Below are 22,649 nucleotides of genomic sequence, written 5' to 3' on the forward strand. Positions count from 1 at the left end.
CCAACTTTTCCTTTAAATCATGCTCATTCAAAAACGCTAAGCGTTAAAAGTCAAAATATGATGAATCATTAAATCAGTGGCGTCAGCATTATCTTTGCCGTAAGGCTAGCTGATTTCTGCTAAGTTCTTTGTTGAGGAAATAATTTTTTCCTTACCTGGGCTTGAAAATGAATTAACGTCACTTCCAGTATAACTGGAGGTCTCCGTTGATACCAGGTCGTTGTGGTTGAGTGGCGGTAGTTGTGGATGATTTAATGGCGGGAGAAGAGCCTCATTCTCATGACTCAAAGGGTATGCATGCTCTAGAGGGGGAGACTGGGGAGGTTTACCAACGTAGCTCTGTATCATTTCACCTGGGTTAAGATATGGGTTAAGATATTGTTGGTTAGGTACATTAAAGTCATTATTGTACGGAGGTTGACTAGTTAATGGATTACCGTCATCAAATTCAGTACTGTTTCTTTGTTGATTATTAAAGCGGAGATTCTGTGGTTGGGATAGTCCATTGTTGATCGGTTTACTTACTACTTGATTATATCTTAGGCTCTGAGTTTGCAGATTTATATTTGACCTCAAATCGTTAGCTATTTGATTAGGCAACAGACGCTGTCTCTGGAACTCGTCATTAGCATTAGACTGAATTACATTTGGTACATAGGGTTTGAACAGTCTGTGAGGCGTCACCGAACCTGCGTTATAACTATTAATCATTTGATTACTTCCCATGGTAGAAGTCTGGGAAATGTCGCTTTTTTTAAGTTGATCATTTTGGGAATTTCTACCGTCAGTTGGTTTGTTTGACATATGGTTATCAGACTGGGCCGTGAAAGGGTTAAAAAGTTGCCCATTTTCGACCACTTGAAAGTTGGAAGGACCAGAACTAAAAGCTCCTTCTTGGAAAGGCTTGCGGTTTTCAAAGTTGTACCGGTGTGATGGTGGTCGAGCTGTTGGGTCGTTTTCCCTGGTCTGAGCGAGAGCATCCTCTAGGCCCTTCTCTAGTCTTCCTAAAGAATCCACAATGTCGGCTTTCTGTTTCTCTATTTCTTGCCTTAGTTGTGTTTTGTTTCGATTGCTTTCCGAAACAACTTTATTTTTTGTGTTAGGTGTTTCAGCATTGTTGATTCCAGGTAGCAAATTCCTCGTGTTCGCGTTATTAAGCCAGTTCATCGGTACATTTGAGCCCGAATCTCGTGTGGCATTCGTCTGCCATATGCGGAGAAAGCTTGAGAGTGGGTCTCTTCTTGCTCCTATTATCAACGACAAAGCTCTATATTTAACTTAACTTAACTTGATTTCCACTATTGATTTCCACTATTGCTCAAATAGTGCTTTACTGCGAAGGATCGTTCTTATATACGTTAACTTAACTTCTTATTGAAAAAATTGGCCTTTGCTTCAGTTAAGTGATTTTAGCAAAGCCTGTCTTTTTCTATCATCAGATTCCGAATTTTTATATCATCAAATTCCGAATTTTTATATTTTATCGCCCCTTGCCTAATGTAATTTGTTGCTTCTTCCAAGAACAGCAATATGTTACCCGAGTTTTGAAGATTGATTGCAGAATTCATGAATCAACCTCGACTTTAAGCTATTTTTTAAGTAGGTATTGAACTTCTCGAAAGGATAAAGCTAGAAATGGCGACAACCTACAGCTGAACTATAGAAATCAGACGTCAAATCACTGGCAGACAAGACGTTGATACCTGATGATGCTGGGATTCCAAACTTTGGTGCAGTAGTCGAAGTCGCTCTACCTTGAGAAATTAGATCCGCACGCAAAAGGCTTTGAAGCTCCTTTTGATCGTCATACGTAGATGGAACCCAACCTTTAGACTGAGCATTTTCTTGCCATGTGGAAAAGGGCAATCCGTTCATATTAACTGGTTCGCCAACAGATTGGTTGTTGATGTCAAAAGGAGCTTGATCTATAATTTCCTTCCCTTGAACAACAGGTTCCATTATGTTGTTGTAATTCTTGATTAAATTTTCTTCCTCACCTTTTGGTATTGATTGGTTTGAGGGTTTTTGGGATACGGGGTGGATCCCAGCGCCGGCTTTATAAGTTTTTGGCATTACGAAAGAACCTCTTCCCTCCCCTTTAAAGTCTAAGGGAAATTTTTCATAAGCTAGCTTACCATTGTCACTCGTAGGTGCAGCGTTTTCAACCTGCGATGTGAAGGCAGATAAAGCGTCAACAGTTTGTGAAGACTGCTTTTCGAAACTAGCACTTGGAGTGTGTTTAGCCTGCTCTATGCCATGCATCAAAGGTGGCAATACGGCTGCCTCATCATTGCCACGATTCAATGGTGGCAGACTGCTAAAACTCTGTAAAGCGTCATTCCCGTGATTGAGTGGTGGGAGGTTGCCTGCTTGTTCAACACCGTGCAAAAGGGGTGGTAAACTCGCGGCGTGTTCTTCTGCATGGTTCAGTGGGGGTAGGCTTGAAGCTGTTTCCACGTTATGATTGAGGGGAGGTAAGGCGGGTGCCACTCCATTTCCATGGCTCAATGGGGGTAAGTTTCCAGAGCTTGGAGCAGAAATCTTCCCTTTGGTAGTTCCTTTCTCCGCACCTGGAGAAATGTCTGCAAAATTAATAATTGAAGTAAGGAGGAAACTCTTGTAGCCAAAGTTCCATTATCCATAATTCCTATCTTTTGCGTTTGCAGTCTTACAAGATAGCTGCAGTAAAGTTAATAATAATCCATAATTTCTTAACCTGAGCAAGAACACAATGCAGGGGGTGAACGCACTGTGACCTTCAATATGTCCTTACCGGTCGTTTTGGAAACTTGATCTCTAGAGGCCCCTGGATCAGCAATCCCATCGTCTGTATTATCAGATTCGGGGATTTTCCCCGAAATTTGTACTTCTGGATTGAAGAACTTATCCATTGGATCATCGCTTGGGGTTTCATCGGGATTATCCGAAGACGTGGTAATTTTTGAATTGAGGGATCCAAAAAGAGGATCTGCTGAATGCTGATCTTGATTTAATATGGAGGGACCTGTGAAAGCCTCGTTGATCGAAGCTGCTGCATTTTCAGTGCTGTCCACAGATTTTTCATTGTTGTCGTCAGTTGGTAAGCTGTTGGCTGTTGTAGAAAAAAAAATGGTCAACAAAAAATTTCAAGAACAGGTGTAAGGGAAGAAAATAAGGGTAGATAAAGAAGACTCTATTTTGTCATATCAACATCTGGTTGATACGCTCACGTCTGACTCTTCCCGGGTAATAGGTTCAGTGAAAGTTGTTTGGGCAAGAGATGGAACCATAAAAATCTTTTATGAGATTTTATATTACCTGGTGACAGATCCGAGCGGGATCCACCTGGAGTCACCGTGACCTGTGCAGGTTCAGGGAGTGGCTCATTAGTTGGAGCACTCTGACTGTTGGCCTCTGTAATGATAGAAACACACAATTAATATCGTTATTGATTGGAAAAGCCTGTTGCATCAAGTAAAATTACTTAGATCTTTGATCTTCGTTATGTTTAAATATTTGAATTCTAATTTAAATATTTGAATTCTATTAGAGGGCCACAGGTTTGTCAGCTTTTCAGCTGTTACGTGTCCCCCTCTATAAATAAAGTCCTTACTTACTTACTATAACCAAAATTACTTAGATCCCGTGACTGAGTGGTGGGAGGTTGCTCGCTTGTTCAACACCATGCAAATAGAATGGTAAGTTCGCGGCGTGTTCATATCTAAACATATCAATTCGAACGGTAACAAATTCGATATGAGGAGATGTTTGTTCGAATTTTTATAGAGGAGACTATTTTTGCTGCCTGCATTCTTTATTTAGTTGAATTTGGGTGTTTCTGTGATTTTTCATGCACGGTCGAATGTACGCTTTGCTTTAGTCAAGAATTAAGTAGTAAATGGCATTTACGTATATCATTGAAAGACTGATTTCTTTGCGGATTGTTACCTGGCAATAGGTCAGAGCGCGACACTCCTTGAGACATCTGTGCTAGTTGTGGAACTGCGGGGTTATTGGCTACCTGACTGGCGAACATGTCCACAGCACCAGCTGAGGGAATACTGTTCTTGTTGATTTCTAGATTACAGAGAATACAAAATTTAACACCTGTGAGACTTAAAGACTTATATTTGATATTTGAGTGGATGAGTAAAAAATTGAATGTGAATTGAGCAAGAAACGGTTGAATGAGAAAGTTCCAACCACTTTTTAGCGCCATCTCCTTACCTATTAAGACTGATTTTCTCATGAACGATTGCGCGATCGGAAGAGTATCTAATTGGCTAACAGACCAACTGGCTGACTGAGCGAGCAATTGCATGCAGGATGGCTACTGAATAACTGCCCGACAGCATGAAGATTTATTCGGTAACTAAAGGACTGACTGATTAACTGATTTACAGTATTGATAAACTAGCTGACTGATTTACTGACTGACTTAATGACAACTATAATGACTCACTGGCGGACTTAGTGACTTACCTACAACCTGGAGTGCTGACTACCTGGCGTTCACTCTGACTACCTAACCGACATACTGACTGACTGGCGGGCCACTTGACTGATTGAACGACGAACTTACTGATTGAGTAACTCACCGACTGACTTACTCACTGACAAACTGACAGAGCGAATGGCAAAGTAACCATCCTAATGATTAACACAATACATCACTGACCAAAGTAACTGACTGTCCACAAGCTGTTTAATCAAAAGCTGAATTACTGACTGGATGACTAACTGCCTGAATTAATGCCTGTATAACATCATCATTTCACAGGTGTAAGTTTGTGAATGACCACCGTGAGTAAATGAATCAGATGTTTGACGCCAACCAAGGACGCGTTGCATATGAGAATGAGAAATAAAAACGATGAAGTTAAATGTTAGTGCTGATGAAAAACTTGTGGCATCAAGACGTGATCAGTGAATACAAGAGATGTGGCAAAAGGAAAAAAAAAGGTTATCCCATTGGATGGTAAAATATTTGCACATTGACAAATTTACGACGTCGCGATCGTGATACGAGTGTACAATGTAAAGAAATAACTAGGGGGTGTCATGAACTGTCGTAGTTTTGAAAGTCGTCAACGTGTCCAAGATCGTAACTGATGTCGAAATTAATTTGTCTTGCTGACTCGTCACGTTTAAAACTTCATGATCAAAAATAAGCAACTAGAAGGTTCACTTGTTCACATTGTGAAAGTAGGTAGGCTGCTTCAAGTATTTTTCCACGGGATAAGAGGAAATTCTAGTTGCTTTTCCTTTAACTCCCAAGTTGTTAGAGTATTGTCGATGTGAGGAAACGTCACGGTCTTTTCCAGCAACTCGGAGAGAATTTTCGCTTCTTTTATTCTGTGAAAAATCAATTTAAAAGTTTCGTCGGTAAGGTTGACATTTGGGTTACGTGTAATTGCGATGTTAAAACGTTCAAAACCATCATCATTGATTAGGTAACGCCTTGTGCAAAAAGAAGTGAAAATTCTCTTCGAGTGCTGGTCTGTCTGTGCGTCGGCATGCCCTAACCTTCTTGCACCTGTTTATACAGTTCGTCCTTCTTCTGAACCATGCCTGGAACCATCTTGCGAAGAGTCAATGGAAAAGAACCTGGGACGGGTGCATGATGAGAAACCGCCACCCCTAGACTATTTCCCGAACGGCCTTGCGGGATGGAGTTTTTAAAATCAGCGGAAGAAGTGTTGGCTTGCTGTGGCATGAGACGTGCAAGCAAACCTAATCCAGAGGGTAAGTGAGGAGCATCGTGCATCAAACATTAAACAGCGTTATCAAAATAATCTCCACTATCAAATTACTTGTTATTTATATCAATTTACTATTACGTGGTTAGTCTTTACACCTATTTATTCCAAGAAATTAAACAACTGGACAGAGCAAGGGATACGGAAAAAGGGAAAAAGGAAGGGTAAGAAAACTCTGCTACAGCACTTCGAGGTTTCTTAGAATTGGTCAGATTTCTGATGAAACAAACAAATTCACAATCGGAAAAATCTGTTCAAAGTAGTCCATTTTTTTCTTGGGCTTGGGGTTGAAAAAGTTGTATGTTTAAGTGTTATTTTGTAAGTAACCTTGACTTAAGAAAAAATAGCAGCAGAATAAATGCGATATTTCACGTGATAGAGTTCGTTTTCTTTACTTAATTTCGTTTAGCTAATATTTCAAATTCAAGGTAAAAGGAAAATAAGATATAGCTCGTTTAACCCAGGTCGATATGTTCTTTCCATCCAACCAGGAATGATCTCACAATTTCTTTTTTTCAAATAAAGGAGAAGCATACTTCAGAACCGAACTGACTCCAACACTGTCATTAAAAGCAGGCATAAAATTTTGACACTATCAACGTTTTAAGATTTCAAAGAATATTCAATCGTTTCGAATGTTGTCTTTCAATATGCGAAGGGTTCAACCACGGACACCGCCATTCTGAATTTGGCCAAGCAACCTGGCCCCGGATGGTCGATGGGTACAAAACGCTATCCACTGCTTAAATCTATATCCGGTGGATAGCGCAATAATTATTCTTGACACTTATCCGCTGGATAGCGTTTTATCCGTTGGATAGCGGTATCCGCCCTTTTAACAACCGGGGCCTGGCTGTTCACATGTCACGTGACAAACTCACGCTCCTCTTGTACCACGTCTTGGTAATTCCTTAAATAATAAGAATGCTTATTTATTTATTTATTTATAAATAAATAAAATAAATAAATAAATAAATAAGCATTCTTGACTCAAACAATGACTTTTCTACGATAATCAAAGCGATTGGTTTTTTCCAAAACTGTTTTTTCCACGGTCGAATTTTAGAAAATTTGAAAACAATTTCTCGAACAGCTAGGTTACAAATCGGAATCTCATATCTTTCGGTACATGTTTTAATGAGAGGGATATAAATTATAAGGATTCTGGATCATACTTTCCCTCCTTAGGCTCCAAAACACGTCTCTATTCTGCTTTTCCTAGGACAAAGTTGGTCTTAACAGCTAAGTTAAGACTGATACAACGAATATATGAAGTTCATATATTTTGAATTGCGGTATTAAATACGTATGATGCACGATCCTTCGCAGTAGACAGCGCTATTTATGCAATAGCGAAAATCAGACCTGAAAAAAATCAGGCCTGTACGGGATTCGAACCACTGACCTCTGCGATACTAGTGCAGCGCTCTACCAATTGAGCTAACAAGCCAACTGGGAGCAGGCCGTTAAGTTGATTCGTAATAATGCGAGGGATCGTGCATCATACGTATTTAATACTGCAGTTCGAAATATATGAACTTCATATATTCATTGTATCTGATTTATCATCACGGGTTTATTACGAATCAACTTAACGGCCTTCTCCCAGTTGGCTTGTTAGCTCAATTGGTAGAGCGCTGCACTAGTATCGCAGAGGTCAGTGGTTCGAATCCCGTACAGGCCTGATTTTTTTCAGGTCTGATTTTCGCTATTGCATAAATAGCGCTATCTACTGGGAAGGATCGTGCATCATACGTAAGTTAAGACTGATGGCTACTATCTCTCTTAGTAAGTTCGAATCAAAATTTCAGGATCTGGTCAAACCGTCCGTCATTAAAGTCAAGAATAAACAAGCATCAAGCCATAACTTTCACAATAACAGCTCCAAAGCATAATATCAACTAACTTATTACAGGATATGTAAGCAACTACTGACTGAGACAAAAAAAAAGTGTAAAATAATTAACTTGGTTAGGGTAAAAAGGTTCTTCGGGTTGCAATTTCTTCTGAAGCGGCTGTCAGTTGTTTTCTGGTTAGAGCAATGCTACGCCCTTGAGTGTTTGAATGTTACGTTTGCGTTACCAAGGTTACTGATGAGTAGTTTCCCAGATAAGCGTGAATGGTGTTTAAAGGAAGGAACATACAGGTGCTGTTTTACTAAATACCCGACAGCCTATTTACTCTCAGCGTTGTTTTCTTTTTAATAAATCATTTGTGTATTGACTAATTGTACTTAGCTGATCATACAACAAAATTTCCCCCATTTCATAACACAAAACCTACCGCTTTATTTCAACCAAATACCTATAAGTGTCGATGTTGAACAACAACAAGAGTACAATTTTCTGTTTGATATGCCTATACATAAAGTAAAAATGAGACCAAAATATTGGCAACTGAAAACGTCTTCCCATTGGATAGTTAAAATAAATTACAATAGTGCGGTACAGGAAAAACGATTCCATTCCCCGCGCAGCGCGCAATGCTCTTTTGTTCGCTTACAGTATGACATTACGAGGTATTTACAACTAATGTGTGCCCTTTTTACAAATCTACATGCCTTCCATGGTGTGTAAAACCAACCTTGTGATGTGAAAACTGAATCATGCAACATTCCTAGCTTCGTTTTAGTATAAAAACAAGCAGCAAAGAAATTGAGTGGAGAATTTTAATTTTTAAAATGATTTTTTTTTTGTCCGACCTCAGAATCAATGAAAACTATAAATGAAGAAAGTGCGCTTGTCAAGGAAGTCAAAAATGTTTCCACGTTCACGGTCAACTCGAATTAGTGCAAGGAAAGATCACAGTTTGGGGATATCCCAAACCATTCCATACCATTTTACTCTCTTTTGTAATTCTTTTTTTAACTTATAAGAACTATCTTTCATTCCAGTGGGCACACGTAACTGAACAGTTTCCGTATGAGATGACATGGAACGGAGACAATAGAATCTTTCACAGACCAGTGGTCTACTTTGAATTAGTTTTTTGGCAACTTATAAACATTCCTCAGAAGAATTCTGACAATTTTCCTTCACAAATCTAAAGCCGCAAAAGGCCGAATTATCAGTAGGCAAGCCTCATGACAATTTGGTCAGCACCTCAACTTCCCTTCATGAAGCGATAAATTTCTAGGAAAGCTAACAAAGGGAGTGGGAAAGTATTCTCTTGTTGGACAACATTTTCTAATGCTAGATCCTACTCACTATTCGAAACGACGTAACCATGAAGTTTTTTACCTCCTCGCTGACATAATCAACTATAAAGTGTCAAGGAAAAGGGTATTTGAGAATGTTACTCCCTTTATTGAAAATTTTAAAAGGAAGAATTAACATTGTTAAATGATAGACAGTTATGTGTCTCTATCATCACTATACGAAATTGATTTTCCCCTTCCCGTAATCTTTCTTTGCACAAATTTGATCTGTATCTGCATGTAATATTAATGTTAGAATCAGTTGATGTGGTCATGTAATGTTGTCCGTCGTATACTGTATCGCTGACGGCGGGATTGCTAGCTTAGCTTGGTTATATTCTCGACCATGTCAGAGTTAAGGCTGACTCCATTTTGACCCAGAGTTACTCGTCCTCGGGAAAGTAACTTCTTAACTCTCTCAGGCTGCTTTCTTGCTCGCCTGTTGGTTGTCAGAAAAATGGAGACCTGATGTTAGAAGCGGTCTTGCGTAACAAACAAAACTCGAAATTCAAACGTTTTTACTCTTACTCTGTTGATAAGAAGGATATCGAACCTCTCCGAATCGCAATGCTTTTGGCGCAACACCGTTTCACGGTTAAATCCGAGTCTAGTGGCAATTTCTCCTTTTTCTTCTGAGGTTGCAAGCGTTCTCTGGTCTTAAACTTGCAGGCTTCCATTCCTCGATGCAGCAAAGTAAAGGTAGTCTTAATCGTGAGATGAAAACATTTCTTGAACATGCGAGCGCTCCTTTCGCCAAGCTTACAGTATACGAGGCGAACATAAACGGTATTGTAAGTCACTGTGTAAGAAATTTCATGATCACTCTTTAAGTAATGTATTTAGTTCAAATACGCTTTCATTCAGTGGTAAGAAAATCCTCGGCGTCAGTATGATTAAAATGTGTGCACACGGGGCAGATAGAAAAATTTGGAGGATCGAATGATGTAGCAGAGGAGAACAAAGTTTACACCGTTAAGTGACTAAAGGTGGGCTTTTGAAAGTAGTAAAAGTTCCGTTGTGAGATATGTCCTGGTGAAGAAGGCATAAGTTTCATGTTTTACAGAAGGTAACAGGCACAGTGCTCCTTTACTATTAAAGAAAAAATGCGAGATAAACCACAAACGGCGTGAGGGGTTAGAATACGTTGTGACTGTTGTTGTTGTCAAGATGGTGGTGGTTCAGTTCGTGTTAGTGCTTAGGTTAGTTGTGCTGGCGACTTTAAAAAAAAAAAAATTACTTGTCTGTGGAGGTGATTATGCACATACGGTTGCATTCTTGGCATGCGTCTGTTAGTAAGCAAATAGCAGCCGAGTCAGAGCAATCAGCCGGGAAACAGCTGAAATTTTTTACTTTAAGCTAATTTTACTTGAGCAAGCTTGGGAACAGAGTAAGAAAATCAAGCAATGAAGAGCGATTATATTTTAAGAGCGGAGCCGCGCGTGAGTCATGACTTGATGTTGTTTTCGTTGAACACGAGTTCACTGTCGATCGAAGAAGTCGCTTTATCCTACTTATCAACAGTTGATAACATTTTATTTCATGTTCAGTTGACAAATTGATAACAGTCACAGTCAGTCGTAAATTAGATAATTAAAAGCTGTGATTTATTTTCAGAAGTTTGAGACCCGAATTTTGATGTTTGGAGTTTGATCTTGAATCTGGAGACTATCAACTAAAGGGCATAAATACTTTGTACATAGAAACATAAAGAAACTTATCTGAAGCTTCTGAACAACATCTGTTTACTTACCTTGTTGTTGTTGTGGTTGTTCAAGTGACGGTAGGGGCTGGTTTTGAAGGATCTGACTTCCTGTTAAAACAAGAGGAGAACTAAATTTAGGTGGAATCAGTGGGATTCTTAACTTACACGAAACCTCTTTCATTCTACCACCGTATTTAGAAAGTTTAGCTGGTAGATAATACCCAGGCCCAGTCGGCCAGAGGAGAGGGTGAGGGGGAGGGTGAGAGGTGGAGGAGGGTGATGGGTGGGGGAGTGGAACAAAGATATATCCTATTTTCTCCTCAATATACCTTGAACTTGAAAAAAGTTAAATACCTAGTACTTAAAACGGCCCAGAGTGTTGGTTTATACCAAATAGAAAACACTCATAAAAATCTAGTTAAATATGACCCATAGTGTGATACGAAACTTGCGTATACCTGAGTGAAAAAGACCTCGGATACCTAAATACCCAAACCCTTTAGCCGGACCTGAACATTAGATCAGAAACTATAGAGATACACGCCGTGTTATCAGTTACATGATCAATTCTTTGTAGTGTTTTTGAATGATCCATTATTTTCTGATTATAGACTCACTTGCTGCAAGCTCGTCCGTGGGACTTTGTGTCAAAGCTTCACTCTGACGCATGTATTGTGGGAAGGCTGAAGCGGTTTGCCCTGACATGTCTGGTAGACCAGCCATTGTCATATTTTGTTCAGGAATGTCCGATCTGAACTGCTGCTCAGGAGACTGGAGGACTTCTTGCTCAAACTGCGAGTCACTGCCTGCAGGCATCAAAGTTTGACTTCCTGAAGGAATAAGATGCCATTGAAGCTCTCAGTCCTGAGCTCAAAACATGCATAAGTACTGTTACTCCAGTCTATCGCGTTCTACATACAGGCCAGAATGGCAGTCTAACTCTGGCTCGTTTCTGATGGGACTAGGGGTCGTATTGCTAATTCTTCTGACTTTGTGATCTTAAGCATTACTTGGCGTTTTATTGTGTCTCCAGGAACTATACACACGGCGGAAAAGGGAGTGCAATGTTTCAACAAATTGCCATGCTGAAGGATATGACATACAATTCATCCGATATCACTCCAAGAGGAGAAAAAGTGAATGACAAAAACCTTTAGAAAAGGCTGCAATTTGCGCGAGAAAGGGACATTCAGTCCATGTTTGAAACTTGGATGATACTACATTATGATTATTAGAATTGATAAATTATTTATTTTTTCTTACCTGGCTGTGGTATTTCGCTCTTCTTTTTCGCTATAGCGGCGAGCTTTTCGATTTGAGAACTTTTCCATAAGATGAGAGGATCTGAATGAGATGCGGAAATCAAACCAGAGGCAGCCTTAGAACGAATAGGCTCCATAGATGCTCCTTTGCCCATATTTCGTACGTATTCAAAAGGATCTACAATCTCATCTTTTTTATCCTTTTCATCGGTGTTATTTTTCGGCGTTTCGGGCTTATCCTATCAAAGGAAGAGAGAGAGAAAAATACGAATAGGTACTCCCGAAGTTTAGGAACCGTGATAAACATGCAGAGTGCTTTCCAAACAAAGGTTAAGACCACTAACTGTCAATAAAAACTAAAACTAAACATCCATCTGTACCGGCCTTCGGTGTGGTAGTGACCAAGTCGGCATTGGTTTCCATTTTCTGGACCCATTACAAATCGTCTATGATACAGCTAACCAGGACTAGTTTCCACGTTTGTCACCCTATCATTATCGGGCTAATATCAACTTGTTTTAAATGCAAATCACTACATTAATTTAATTATATTACCTGTAGTGTATTTAAAGGAGTTTGGTCGCGATGTTTCTCCCTTGCCATAAAAATTGCAACAAGTTGGAACAGTTTTTAAAAATTACAAAGGACGACGAGCAATCAAAAGGAACGCGGACAGCTGAGTTAGGGAGCGTGAAGATTAAAACGGAGTTAAAAAGACGACTTTAAAATTCAGGTTGAATCGTCATGTAGTTCTTACAATTTAACAAATGGTAAACACCAAAGTGTACACTATTGAGTTATGGATGCACGCGGGAGGTTGCTAAGCACGAAAGAAGTGTAAGAGTCGCTCGAGGCGATAGCCGAGAGCGACTCTAGCTTCTTGAGTGCTTAGCAAACCTCCCAAGTGCATCCATAACTCCATAGTGTACGGTGTGGTGTTTACCATTTGTTTTATAACATAACATTGATACATTGTAGCTAAAGAGTTCCCTTTTATAACAAATCTTACGTGACCAGAAAAATCAAGCGCGCGCGGAAAAAGTCTTTGCATTTGCTCACGTTAGCAGCGTACACCCATGGGCAAATGGGGAACGCTAAATTGTCCAATCAGAGCGCGCGCTTTACTGTGGTTATGTTATAAAGCTTTTTCGATGGACTAACTGACGAATCGAAAGTAATTGATCTTTATTTCTACCTGTTTCTCCGCCTCAGTGGTATTCTCCTGCTGCTGCTCATTTTCTGGTTGTGTGGTCTCAGACTGATCGGCCTGAGCAGCACCTTCGTCCTCATTTTGTGGTTCTTCCTCTTGTTCTTCAGGAGAAGCCATGACATCCGACCTCGCAAAGTTTGGTTGCTGTTGGTACTGGGCATAAAAATCTGCCAGAGGCTCGTTTCCAACTTGCTGGGGGAAATTGTACGCATATCCGTTGTTACCAAGACCCATCATTCCATAATTGGGAGCCATCATCATATTGGGATCTTGGATCGGGTTTGGAACCATGTTCCTCTTGGAGCTTTCATCATACCCTATCGGAAAACCCATCCGCTGCAAGATGTCGGTAGCAGGTGGAAGTGGAATGTGAGATTTCTTAGATAGCTCTTCCTCTTTTTGCTCTGCAGCACCCTCCAGGGCCTCGCCGAGCATTTTCAGCGCAACACCTCGATACGTATTAACAGCCTTTGCGATTTCTTTTAGGTCAATCTTTGGATAGACTGAAACTTGTTGAACCGGAGGTCGTGGAATCGAGCTATGTTTTTCATTAGCTCTGCTTACAGTGCCAGTCGCAAGATCTGTTGTTGAAGATTAAAGAAAGATGACCCACTATGCAAGTCGATCGATAGATAGGAAAAAATCGACGAAAGAAGCACGAGAAAAGAGATGTTAGTTCAGCTTCGGAAAGTGTCCTCACTGTTTTAAGTCCAACTATATTCTAGGTTTGATAACACGAAGTATTATCCATGATTTTAAACGTAGCATAAAAACCAAAAAAGTGGAAAGGCTGAACAAACCATTAAACAGAAATAAATGCATACCTTCGGCTAGACTTCCAGAACCTGAGCCAATTTCAGATGCCCCGGGAGTGGGCGATGCTACTGCAACAGGTAGTGCTTCACCAGATCCAGATACGGCCTCACTGACCTCATCTTTCTTCTGGGAGCCTGACCCGGCCTCAGCGCTACCAGAGGTCTGTAAGTCGTCATCTGACACTGAAGACTCGCCCATTCCGGACGCGCCCGAGGCAGAGCCAGAGTCTGCTGCAAATTTTGCCATCAATACCTTGTGGATTGGTGCAGGAATCCCCGACTTTTTATATCCTGGATCTTCATCTGTGGGAGAATGATACATCGTCATTATTTGGAAATTTACAGGAAAGTCGATAGTTGTTGTCACCAGTTCTGTGCAACACAAGCCTATCTAGATTGTGGAGTGCCTCATATTTTAAATGTTGTTTCTGTCATTCAATCACAAATCACGGCGGTCCAAAATACGAATAAAGCACAATCACGGAATCCCGTGATAATAGAGATTTAGCACCGCGTTTACGTGAAACATTAACGGCAAGAGTGACCACGTGATCACGATTTTCCCGCCATTTTTTACGTTTGCCGGTTGCGCTTTGCCGTCAGAGAAGAAATTAGTTGCCGGAAAAAGTCGCAGCAAAAATATTTATAACATAACCAAAGTAAAGCGCGCGCTCTGATTGATCAATTCAGTGTCCACCATTTGCCTATGGGTGTACGCTGCTGACGTGAGCAAATGCAAAGACTAGATTTCCGAGCGCGCTTGTTTTTTCTGGTCACGTAAGATTTGTTAAATAAAAGAAAACTGCTACAATGTATCAATGTTATGTTATGAGACAAATGGTAAACGCCACAGTGTACACTATTGAGTTATGGATGCACTTGGGAGGTTTGCTAAGCACTCCAGAAGCTAGAGTCGCTCTCGGCTATGACCTCACGCGACTCTTACGCTTCTTTCGTGCTTAGCAACCTTCCGCGTGCATCCATAACTCAATAGTGTACGCTGTGGTGTTTACCATTTGTTAATTCCTATAGGTTACACGGGGGCAGATGAAATTTCATGTTTAAAATCCTTCAAATTCCGCACTTTTCGTCAGCAGCTGCAAGAACTCACATTGACTCGTGAGACGGCTTCATTGAAACCCGAAGTGACGTGACCTCACGCGCAGCAGTAAGGTTTATGCTATTTAAGCGAAGCGTGAAAGTGCAAGCTGACGTTTTCCGTTTCACGTAACACGTAGACGCGGTGCACCGCCTTCCCTTCTCTAATGATCTTCATTATTTATGCAATGCATAAACCAATAGTTATTTCCCTTAAAACCTGGCTTCTTCGCGGCCATTTAGGATTTACTTTAGTAAGATAATCTTTGAGAGCTGAGAACTAACCATCGTCGCTATCGTCATCCCAGTCGCTCGAGCCGGAGCCGGAATCGACTTCATCAGCATAATATAAACTTGCTGACCCTGAATCGTATTCGTCGTATCCCGAACCAGACCCGTCACTGCTGTGCTTGATCTCTGCACATGACAAGGATAAATTCAACATTAACAGAAGCTTCTTAGTAAAGTACATGTAATGTCAAAGAGTGCCAATTTGACTCTTCAGTAATCAAATACCAATGAAAAAAATGAAACAACATATGGAAATGTGGAGACAAGCGGAACGCTTGCAAAACAGAGTTCTCGCGCTCAACATGTGGCTTCGTAACTGTTTCGCCAAGAGCATCCAACCGGTACCTGGAAGGCACGGGTTCTAGCTCCTTCTAACCCTAAATTCCTCTGCAGTTACTTGGCTTCAACCCTAATTTACTTGTGAAGATAAACTCATGACCCATAGGGGGGTCATCATTATATCGTAAACGTGTATATGCCTACCACAGAAATGACAAGACTTTTTGCACTGAATCTTCATTAGGTCTGGGTACTTTGTGCAGTAATCATTTTTAGCCATCTCAGGACAAGTATCAAACTGATCATCACAGTCTTCTGTTGAGACAAAAAATGGAAAATACTGTCAAGGTTACCACTGGCAAATAAAATAGACATAAAACAGTGGAATTATGCAAGGCCGCAAAACAAACTTATGATGAATAGCTCTCATTTTCTTCAATTTCATTCAAATCTCTAAGCGTTTCATCAACCTTCTGATTCTAGTATCATTATCTTCATTTAATTTTCTTAGAAAAAATACCTTCTTCTATCACTGGTTTCTTGGGTTGAAGTCCCTGGTATACTGGTACAGCCTGGACACCCTGGGCGGGAATTCCAGGAGTTTGCTGAGGTAGGGCACCTACCATTGTGTCGGGCATTGTGGCATCTATGCAATTAAGGTATCATTTCGAACTTTACAAAAATCTAAGCAGGAACATAAACAGCTTAAACGAAAGGAATTAGGATGATATTGTTACTATTAACTTATTCTAAAGTTGTTCATTTGACTGCATGCTGTAGCTTTAAGTCTCAGCAGATGGTCTATGCTATTGAACAAAGTCTACCAAAGATATCTATTACAGATAATTTAAAAGCCTATTTGTCCCAATATTTGTTCCAGCTATGATGATGTAGGATCCATTACGAACTAGGAAAAGTCATAAGGCTTTCTTACTCATTGGAAAGGCAGCAGCAACGTTTTCTGGACTTTGCATTTGCATATTAGACGGATCTGCCACCTGAGGGGCAAAGGCTTGCTCCGGAGCTTGGGGAACACCTCCTTGAGCCTGGTCGAGTGCCTGCTGGGGGTTCTGAAGCTGAACTTCAGCTGGGGCCTGGTTTGCCAATGTTTGAGATTCAGTAGGAACTGGGGCAAAAGGCTGTGCTGCTGGAGGGGCTTGTGGTTGGTCTCCAAACGTCATTTGCGCTGGATTAACATCCATTGCAGGAGCCTGCGCCTGAGGCTGAGGATAACCCTGAGTGTTTGTTGCATCTTGTTGCTGCTGCGGCGCCTGAGGAAGGTTTACTGACAAAGGACGCAGACCACCGGCGTCGGTAAGGCCGGTTATCACTGACTTCTTTCCAGCGTCTAGGTTTGAGCCTGGTTAAAGAAACATTCATAACCATTCCAGGTCAAAAAAACGATCAAACAGGCAACCAACGCGAATTTAACCAACTTTGAATTTGACGCTGATGCAAGCATAAGTGGAAAATTACATGATAACTTGAACCTCTAAATCTGAACGTCAACAAATATTCATTACATGACAGACAAATAGTAGAAGTGAAAGGGCCACCTTTTGCTGACTATGATGTTCCTCATGACGAAATTTTAATTTAAAAACCTAAGTATTCTTTCATCTCGTTTTGACTTCGGAAAATATCCGCCTGCCAGTTAACTCAATGGATAGATCGCTGGACTGTTGTGCGGGAGGTCGAGAGTTCGAGGCCCGGCCGGACCAACACTCAAGGTCTTAAAATAATTGAGAAGAATATGCTTCCTTTCTATAACATCAAGAAATGGTTAGATATTCTAGTCTTCTCGGATAGGGACGAATAAATGGAGGTCCCATCTCCTGCAGGAGGGGTAGGAGACGTTAATTTCCCACACACGAGATTACTGTGTGATGGATGACCTTCCCCGGGGTGGGATGGGTGGGTTGGGTTTAAATGGATGAACCGAGAAGGAGACTACGTGACCTATTGTTCTTCCACCTGTACAATGTACAAATCTTTAGAAACTATCCGCATATCGATTTAAGTCGCTCCTCTACCAACCTGCTTTTGCCTTCTCAATCATGTTCTTCTTCATCAGCTTTGAATACGGTGAATACTTGTGAAGCTGAAGTGGAAACGAACCTCTGTACGGCACTGCCGACTTTCGAACGGCTGGAGCCTGGAGAGCAGGCACAGGAGCTTGAGAGATGGCCGACCGTAATGCTCCTTGAATGTCTGCTGTATTGTTAACTGTAGAAGAACAGTTACAACACGAATAAAAACAAAGTGTGATAACTCTATACATCTCAAAAGGTAGAAAGATTAATGTGGGACTTCCACTGGAGAACTGCTCACAATTAAAAGGCTAACACTCGAAAATTCACTTTTTAAAAATTTCCGACGGCGGTCTACTTACTGTTATTGACATTGAGTTTTATAACAAACTGATTGTTACAATTATTTTAGCTTGGGTTCTCACTGCTTTCTTTTGAATTAGAGTTAGTTTTTATTGATTGTAAAATTATACTTTTAGTTTGATAATTCTTATCACAATCGATAAACTCTTCATAAAGAACATTCTAAGGTTAAACTTGAAAATAGGCTATACCTCTATCTTACCTAAAGGATTAGAAAACATATCCGGACCAACGGGAACATCGGTTTTCTTCACTATCGTAGGGTCATATAACGAATTATCATCGAAGCCAGGCGACTGTTGCCCAACCAGGGCAGCAGGTGAGTTATCAGGAACTGTTTCCAAAGTATTTTGAGTTTGTGCTGGCAAAAATTCAGCGTTCGACTTGTCATTGGATGTTTTGTCATTTTCCTCTGTCTGGACTACTGTATTTTGACTCTGATCCTCAGTAGAGGGTAACTTTGCGTCTGCACCCTGTGACGTCACATTCGGTGACGTCAAGGACGCGTCCGTCGAACTTTGTTGAGGAGCAGTTTGTGCTGCGGTAGAAGGATTCACTGTGTTAGTATCGTCAGAATTGTCAGAAGTAGCAGCTGATGCGTCTGTACTGTTGTTATTGTCTTTCATGTCAGTGGTGTCATTAGAGTTGTTAGACTTTTCGGTGCCCGTCGTATCAGAAGTCGCGAGTGTTTGCGACAGAGTCTCAGTCGCTTGCTCATGTTGGCTGTCTGTTTGATTCTGTGTGGTTGTGTCTTCGGAAGGCTTCGGCAACTCACCCGAACCCGACCACAGTTCCGAACCCGAACCAGAAAAGTCGTCATTGTCATTGTCACTATCTTCAAGGTTGAGTTTTGTTAAACTCGTCGCACTTGGATCGTTAAAGATCTCCCCGAGAAGAGCATCAGGAGCGCTTCGACGGTCAACAGCCTGAGACGCCGACGGCCGTAGGTCTGAAAGTTAGTTTATCAGTGTGACTATTAGTAACCCTTACTTAACAAGCGTTATAGCTTAGGCAAACAGACATCAGGAGGTTAGGATGTCTCAAGTTATATAATGCAAAGTATTAAGCAAAGTATGCAGGTACTATTAGGATATCTATTTTCTTAAATGGAAAGGTAGAAAAGGGATTGAATTTCTTACATTAATGATATGATTTTTTTTTACTTCTCAATTTAACCTTGTGGGTGTGAAACTGGATGAAGTTTTCTTTACATGCTTATGAAAATTAATCGGTCGTTTATGAACAATATATATCTTGACAAAACTGCTGCAAATTTGTTATATGGATCAATATTATTTAGTGATATTGGCATATTTTTTTGCGGCGAGAACGTTAAGTCCAAGCGCAGATATATGTTGTTCATGCTTTACGGCAATAATATTACACATTCTTTTTGTTCACTGAAGTTGTAGTATCACGGATAAACGTGATTCGAAATATCAAACCGGGGTTTAGCGCTGAAACCAAGGTGTCTGTGAAGAACTTAAGCAAGCTCTCTAAATGAAATCAGGCAGCGCCGAGAAAGAGAAAATATGTCCATTCCTCTTGATTATCATACTGTGCAATCTAGTCCCTGATAGACGCTGATTCTGCATTGAGCTTTGAATATCAAAGTCGTTAATCGTCAGTGTAAAATACCCATTACTTAGGATTTTCACCATAATCCTTCACTTAGGTAATTTACAATTAGTCACAAGGAACGGACCGATTAGGTCAATTCAAAATGCTATAGGTATACTGGGGATATTTGTTTATAACCTGATAACGCATCCCCTTCGAAACTGAATTGACTAATCAGACGATGCATAGTATGTTCACTATTAGGAATTAACTAATATGTTCTGAAAGTTTCATTGAATTTGTTGACCCGGACGCCAAGGTCGGCAAATTCCGACAAAAAGTAGGAGTCTTTAAAGACTAGAAAAACAAGAAGTTAAATAAGGTGTACTCGAAAGATGCATGGGCTCATAGTTGTTTTCTTTTTTTATCCTTTTTTAAACCAAATTGTTCGTTTCCAGCCCAAAAGCAACCTGTTAGACGAACGAGTGAAACGGAAAAAAATGGCCACTAAGCTACAGGGCTGAAAATACTCCACCGAAGAGTAGTTATTCATAATTTTTAGTTCTGAGAAAACGGACTGTTTATGCTTTAACTTACCTTTCGCTCTTGATAAAGTTACTAATGATATAATTAATAGTACAAAACGAAAACCCATAACTGAGTTGGTGGCGACCTGAGAAAATAAACAAAGACATAAATTAGACTACTCAAAAAATCGTTCACAGTAGGCCAGCTATTCCGAGAAAAAACGAAAAGTTGTGGAACATATCTCCAAAAGATGTGCATTTTCTGAAGCCCCGGACTCAAGTTATGAGTCACTAAGATCTTTTACGGTAATTAAGAAGGGAAATTGGAAATCATCTATGAAAAGCCTAGGAAAAGCCGTCTTTGTTATTGTAGATCAAGTTTTTTAATCTCATATCAACCATAATGTTTGTTGTAATGATTCAAGGGAGGTTCGTTCAATACCTTTACCTAACAAAGGCTGAATCTGATAAAAGACACAACATACAACATCACCCGAGACACGATGTTTAGTACTAGCCTCTTGCCACAAATTGACCGAGCAGATCACGAAAACTGGCATTAAAATGCCGTTTAATTTTGTTCAACAAAGATTTACTACCCGCTCTGTCGTCATTCCCGCAAAACAAAATAGCCTCGATTAAAAGAAGGTGCTAAGAATTGAATCTAGTATGATCTCAACCTGGCGGCTTTGCCCGAGCGTCTCACTGGAAAAATGCATGACACTTCTGGAGTACATTGATTGAAAGAAGAAAAAAAAAAGAACAGAGAGAAAGTAAAGGAAAGAGGAAGTGGAACTAAAGAGAATTTACTGTTGAGAAACAAAGCGATAAAATTTGCTAAGATTGTATTTGACATGATGTGATGATGAAAAGACTAAACTTGAAGATGATTCAGTGTCCGCCTTGACGTTGGCCGTACTTGCAAATAGTCCAAATATAGCCTCACAACAAATAAGAGCAGAATGAAAAGTCCTCTAGTTATCTACTCGTGAACTTGTTAAAAAATTGAAATATTATAGAGATAATTTTCACCACCATTACGCTGCCTAGGCTGAAGAAAGTATCATTGAAATTTAAAACAATTAAAAGAAAACTTATTCTGAGAGCTGGCTAACGGCCTTATTTTTTCAAAGGTATCAACAGTATCTAAACTAAGAATAGTCTCAGTCAATTGTTCTTTCACGTTTTTCCCCAGTTGTCATCTACATAAAAAAATGGCCTATAGCACCATCGATAACATGGCTTTCTATGTACACCGTCAAGTGCAGTCAATATATATTGATTATGAAAAGATTCGGGGCATAAATGAACTAGGAACTTTTAGAAAAATGATAAAATAATCAGTGGTAGATAATATCTGTGAAGAAATACAAAAGCCGCAAAACCAACGCACTAAAGGTTGGTGAGTCAGTACACACTGTGGATATCAGTAAAGTAAGTTCTTGATCTTGTTCTAAACTTTATAGTCAAAGGTTAGAGCAAAATCAAAATACTCCGCAGGTATCTGTACTAACAACTGAAGTGAAGAATTAAATATACTTCCAAAAAAGTTCAAAATCGGCCTGAATGCATTGACTTTATCACTGAAAATTATTTACCAGAAGTTAATTCTAAACCCTCAAAACTGAAAATCAATACTTTAATTCCAGTCATTATGCAAGACCAACTACACACAGAACTAGTTGACCTTACCTAACTTAATTTTAAAATTGAACTTTTGCATCCCAGTTCCTCTAGTAATAGCAAAACCAAATGCAACATCAACCATATTTCAAGAGACCCAAGGGTTTAAATGAAACATTTGCCTGGTCTTAGTTTAGCCATATGATATCCACCTTCCAGGAGATACGCTGTACATCAAGAGGTAAATAAGAAAATTTTCTGTCCACACTTACCCGTCTGACAATCAAGGCTTGATACGGGTTTTAATTCCTGAGGCACACCTCGTGCTTGAAACAAATTTGATTTTCCCTTTTTACCACATGAGCGAATTTTTTTTCTTTCCGCTTTTCTTAGGAAATTCGGCGAGTAATTCGACTAAGTTTTGTAATCGCAAGCGATTTTGGAATAGATTGCAGATTTCCTAGGTCAGCCGTCATTACAACATCACATTTGCATTTGGTTATGTCATTTAGTTTCCCAAAACCACAGGTCGTGTGAATAATTTACCGACTGTGAAAATTCGATTGAGTTCTTGACACCTCTAGGAGATTTCCATCAAGATTGCATGTCCCGGGACCGAACATTTTACAGTTTGAGAAAAAGTAGAAAAAAATGCAAGGCATGAAGAGAAATTGACATGGAAACCATTAGTTGTTCAACTGTTCATGGTCAAGGGTCACTTTTCCCTTAAAAAACGAAACAAAACTAAACAAAAACAAAAAAGACAAACATGTGAAAGCTAAAGATACCCAATTCTGCTCTGACAAAAAAATGTTCCATCCCCTTATTTCCATCTTTAATCAACTTTGCAAAGTTTTCATCTACTACTAACCTTAGCACGTTGTCATTTTAGATTTCTCCTCCGCAGGAAAATACCTCTCCTTCTCTCTCCAACTTCTTGTTTTCAAACTTGTTA

General features: G+C 40.0%; 1 protein-coding gene across 6 annotated transcripts in view; it reads right to left on the minus strand.

Annotated features, from left to right (window-relative positions):
• LOC111337536 (uncharacterized) overlaps positions 1-22,646 on the minus strand; it is a 52,917-nt gene extending 30,271 nt beyond the window's left edge. For 2 of the 6 annotated variants that reach the window (XM_022943868.2, XM_022943864.2), the window contains exons 1-19: positions 21,967-22,150; positions 20,142-20,217; positions 18,187-18,933; positions 17,629-17,817; positions 16,526-16,951; positions 16,112-16,237; positions 15,796-15,906; positions 15,307-15,438; positions 13,933-14,226; positions 13,094-13,689; positions 11,900-12,137; positions 11,254-11,466; positions 10,685-10,744; positions 5,506-5,712; positions 3,928-4,056; positions 3,298-3,393; positions 2,774-3,091; positions 2,136-2,582; positions 156-353 (exon numbers count right to left, since the gene is read on the minus strand). In XM_022943868.2, coding sequence (XP_022799603.2) covers positions 156-353; positions 2,136-2,582; positions 2,774-3,091; positions 3,298-3,393; positions 3,928-4,056; positions 5,506-5,712; positions 10,685-10,744; positions 11,254-11,466; positions 11,900-12,137; positions 13,094-13,689; positions 13,933-14,226; positions 15,307-15,438; positions 15,796-15,906; positions 16,112-16,237; positions 16,526-16,951; positions 17,629-17,817; positions 18,187-18,933; positions 20,142-20,199 — 4,585 coding nt within the window. In that variant the 5' untranslated portion in view covers positions 20,200-20,217; positions 21,967-22,150. Of the gene's footprint in view, positions 1-155; positions 1,248-1,703; positions 2,583-2,773; positions 3,092-3,297; positions 3,394-3,927; positions 4,057-5,505; positions 5,713-10,684; positions 10,745-11,253; positions 11,467-11,899; positions 12,138-13,093; positions 13,690-13,932; positions 14,227-15,306; positions 15,439-15,795; positions 15,907-16,111; positions 16,238-16,525; positions 16,952-17,628; positions 17,818-18,186; positions 18,934-20,141; positions 20,218-21,966; positions 22,152-22,565 lie in introns of those variants that run through there. The other 4 variants (XM_088742778.1, XM_088742774.1, XM_088742768.1 and 1 more) reach the window with 4 other exon arrangements.
• Positions 22,647-22,649: the final 3 nt, after the last annotated feature.

Source organism: Stylophora pistillata, chromosome 1, assembly GCF_964205215.1.
Source record: "Stylophora pistillata chromosome 1, jaStyPist1.2, whole genome shotgun sequence".
NCBI classification, from domain to species: domain Eukaryota; kingdom Metazoa; phylum Cnidaria; class Anthozoa; order Scleractinia; family Pocilloporidae; genus Stylophora; species Stylophora pistillata.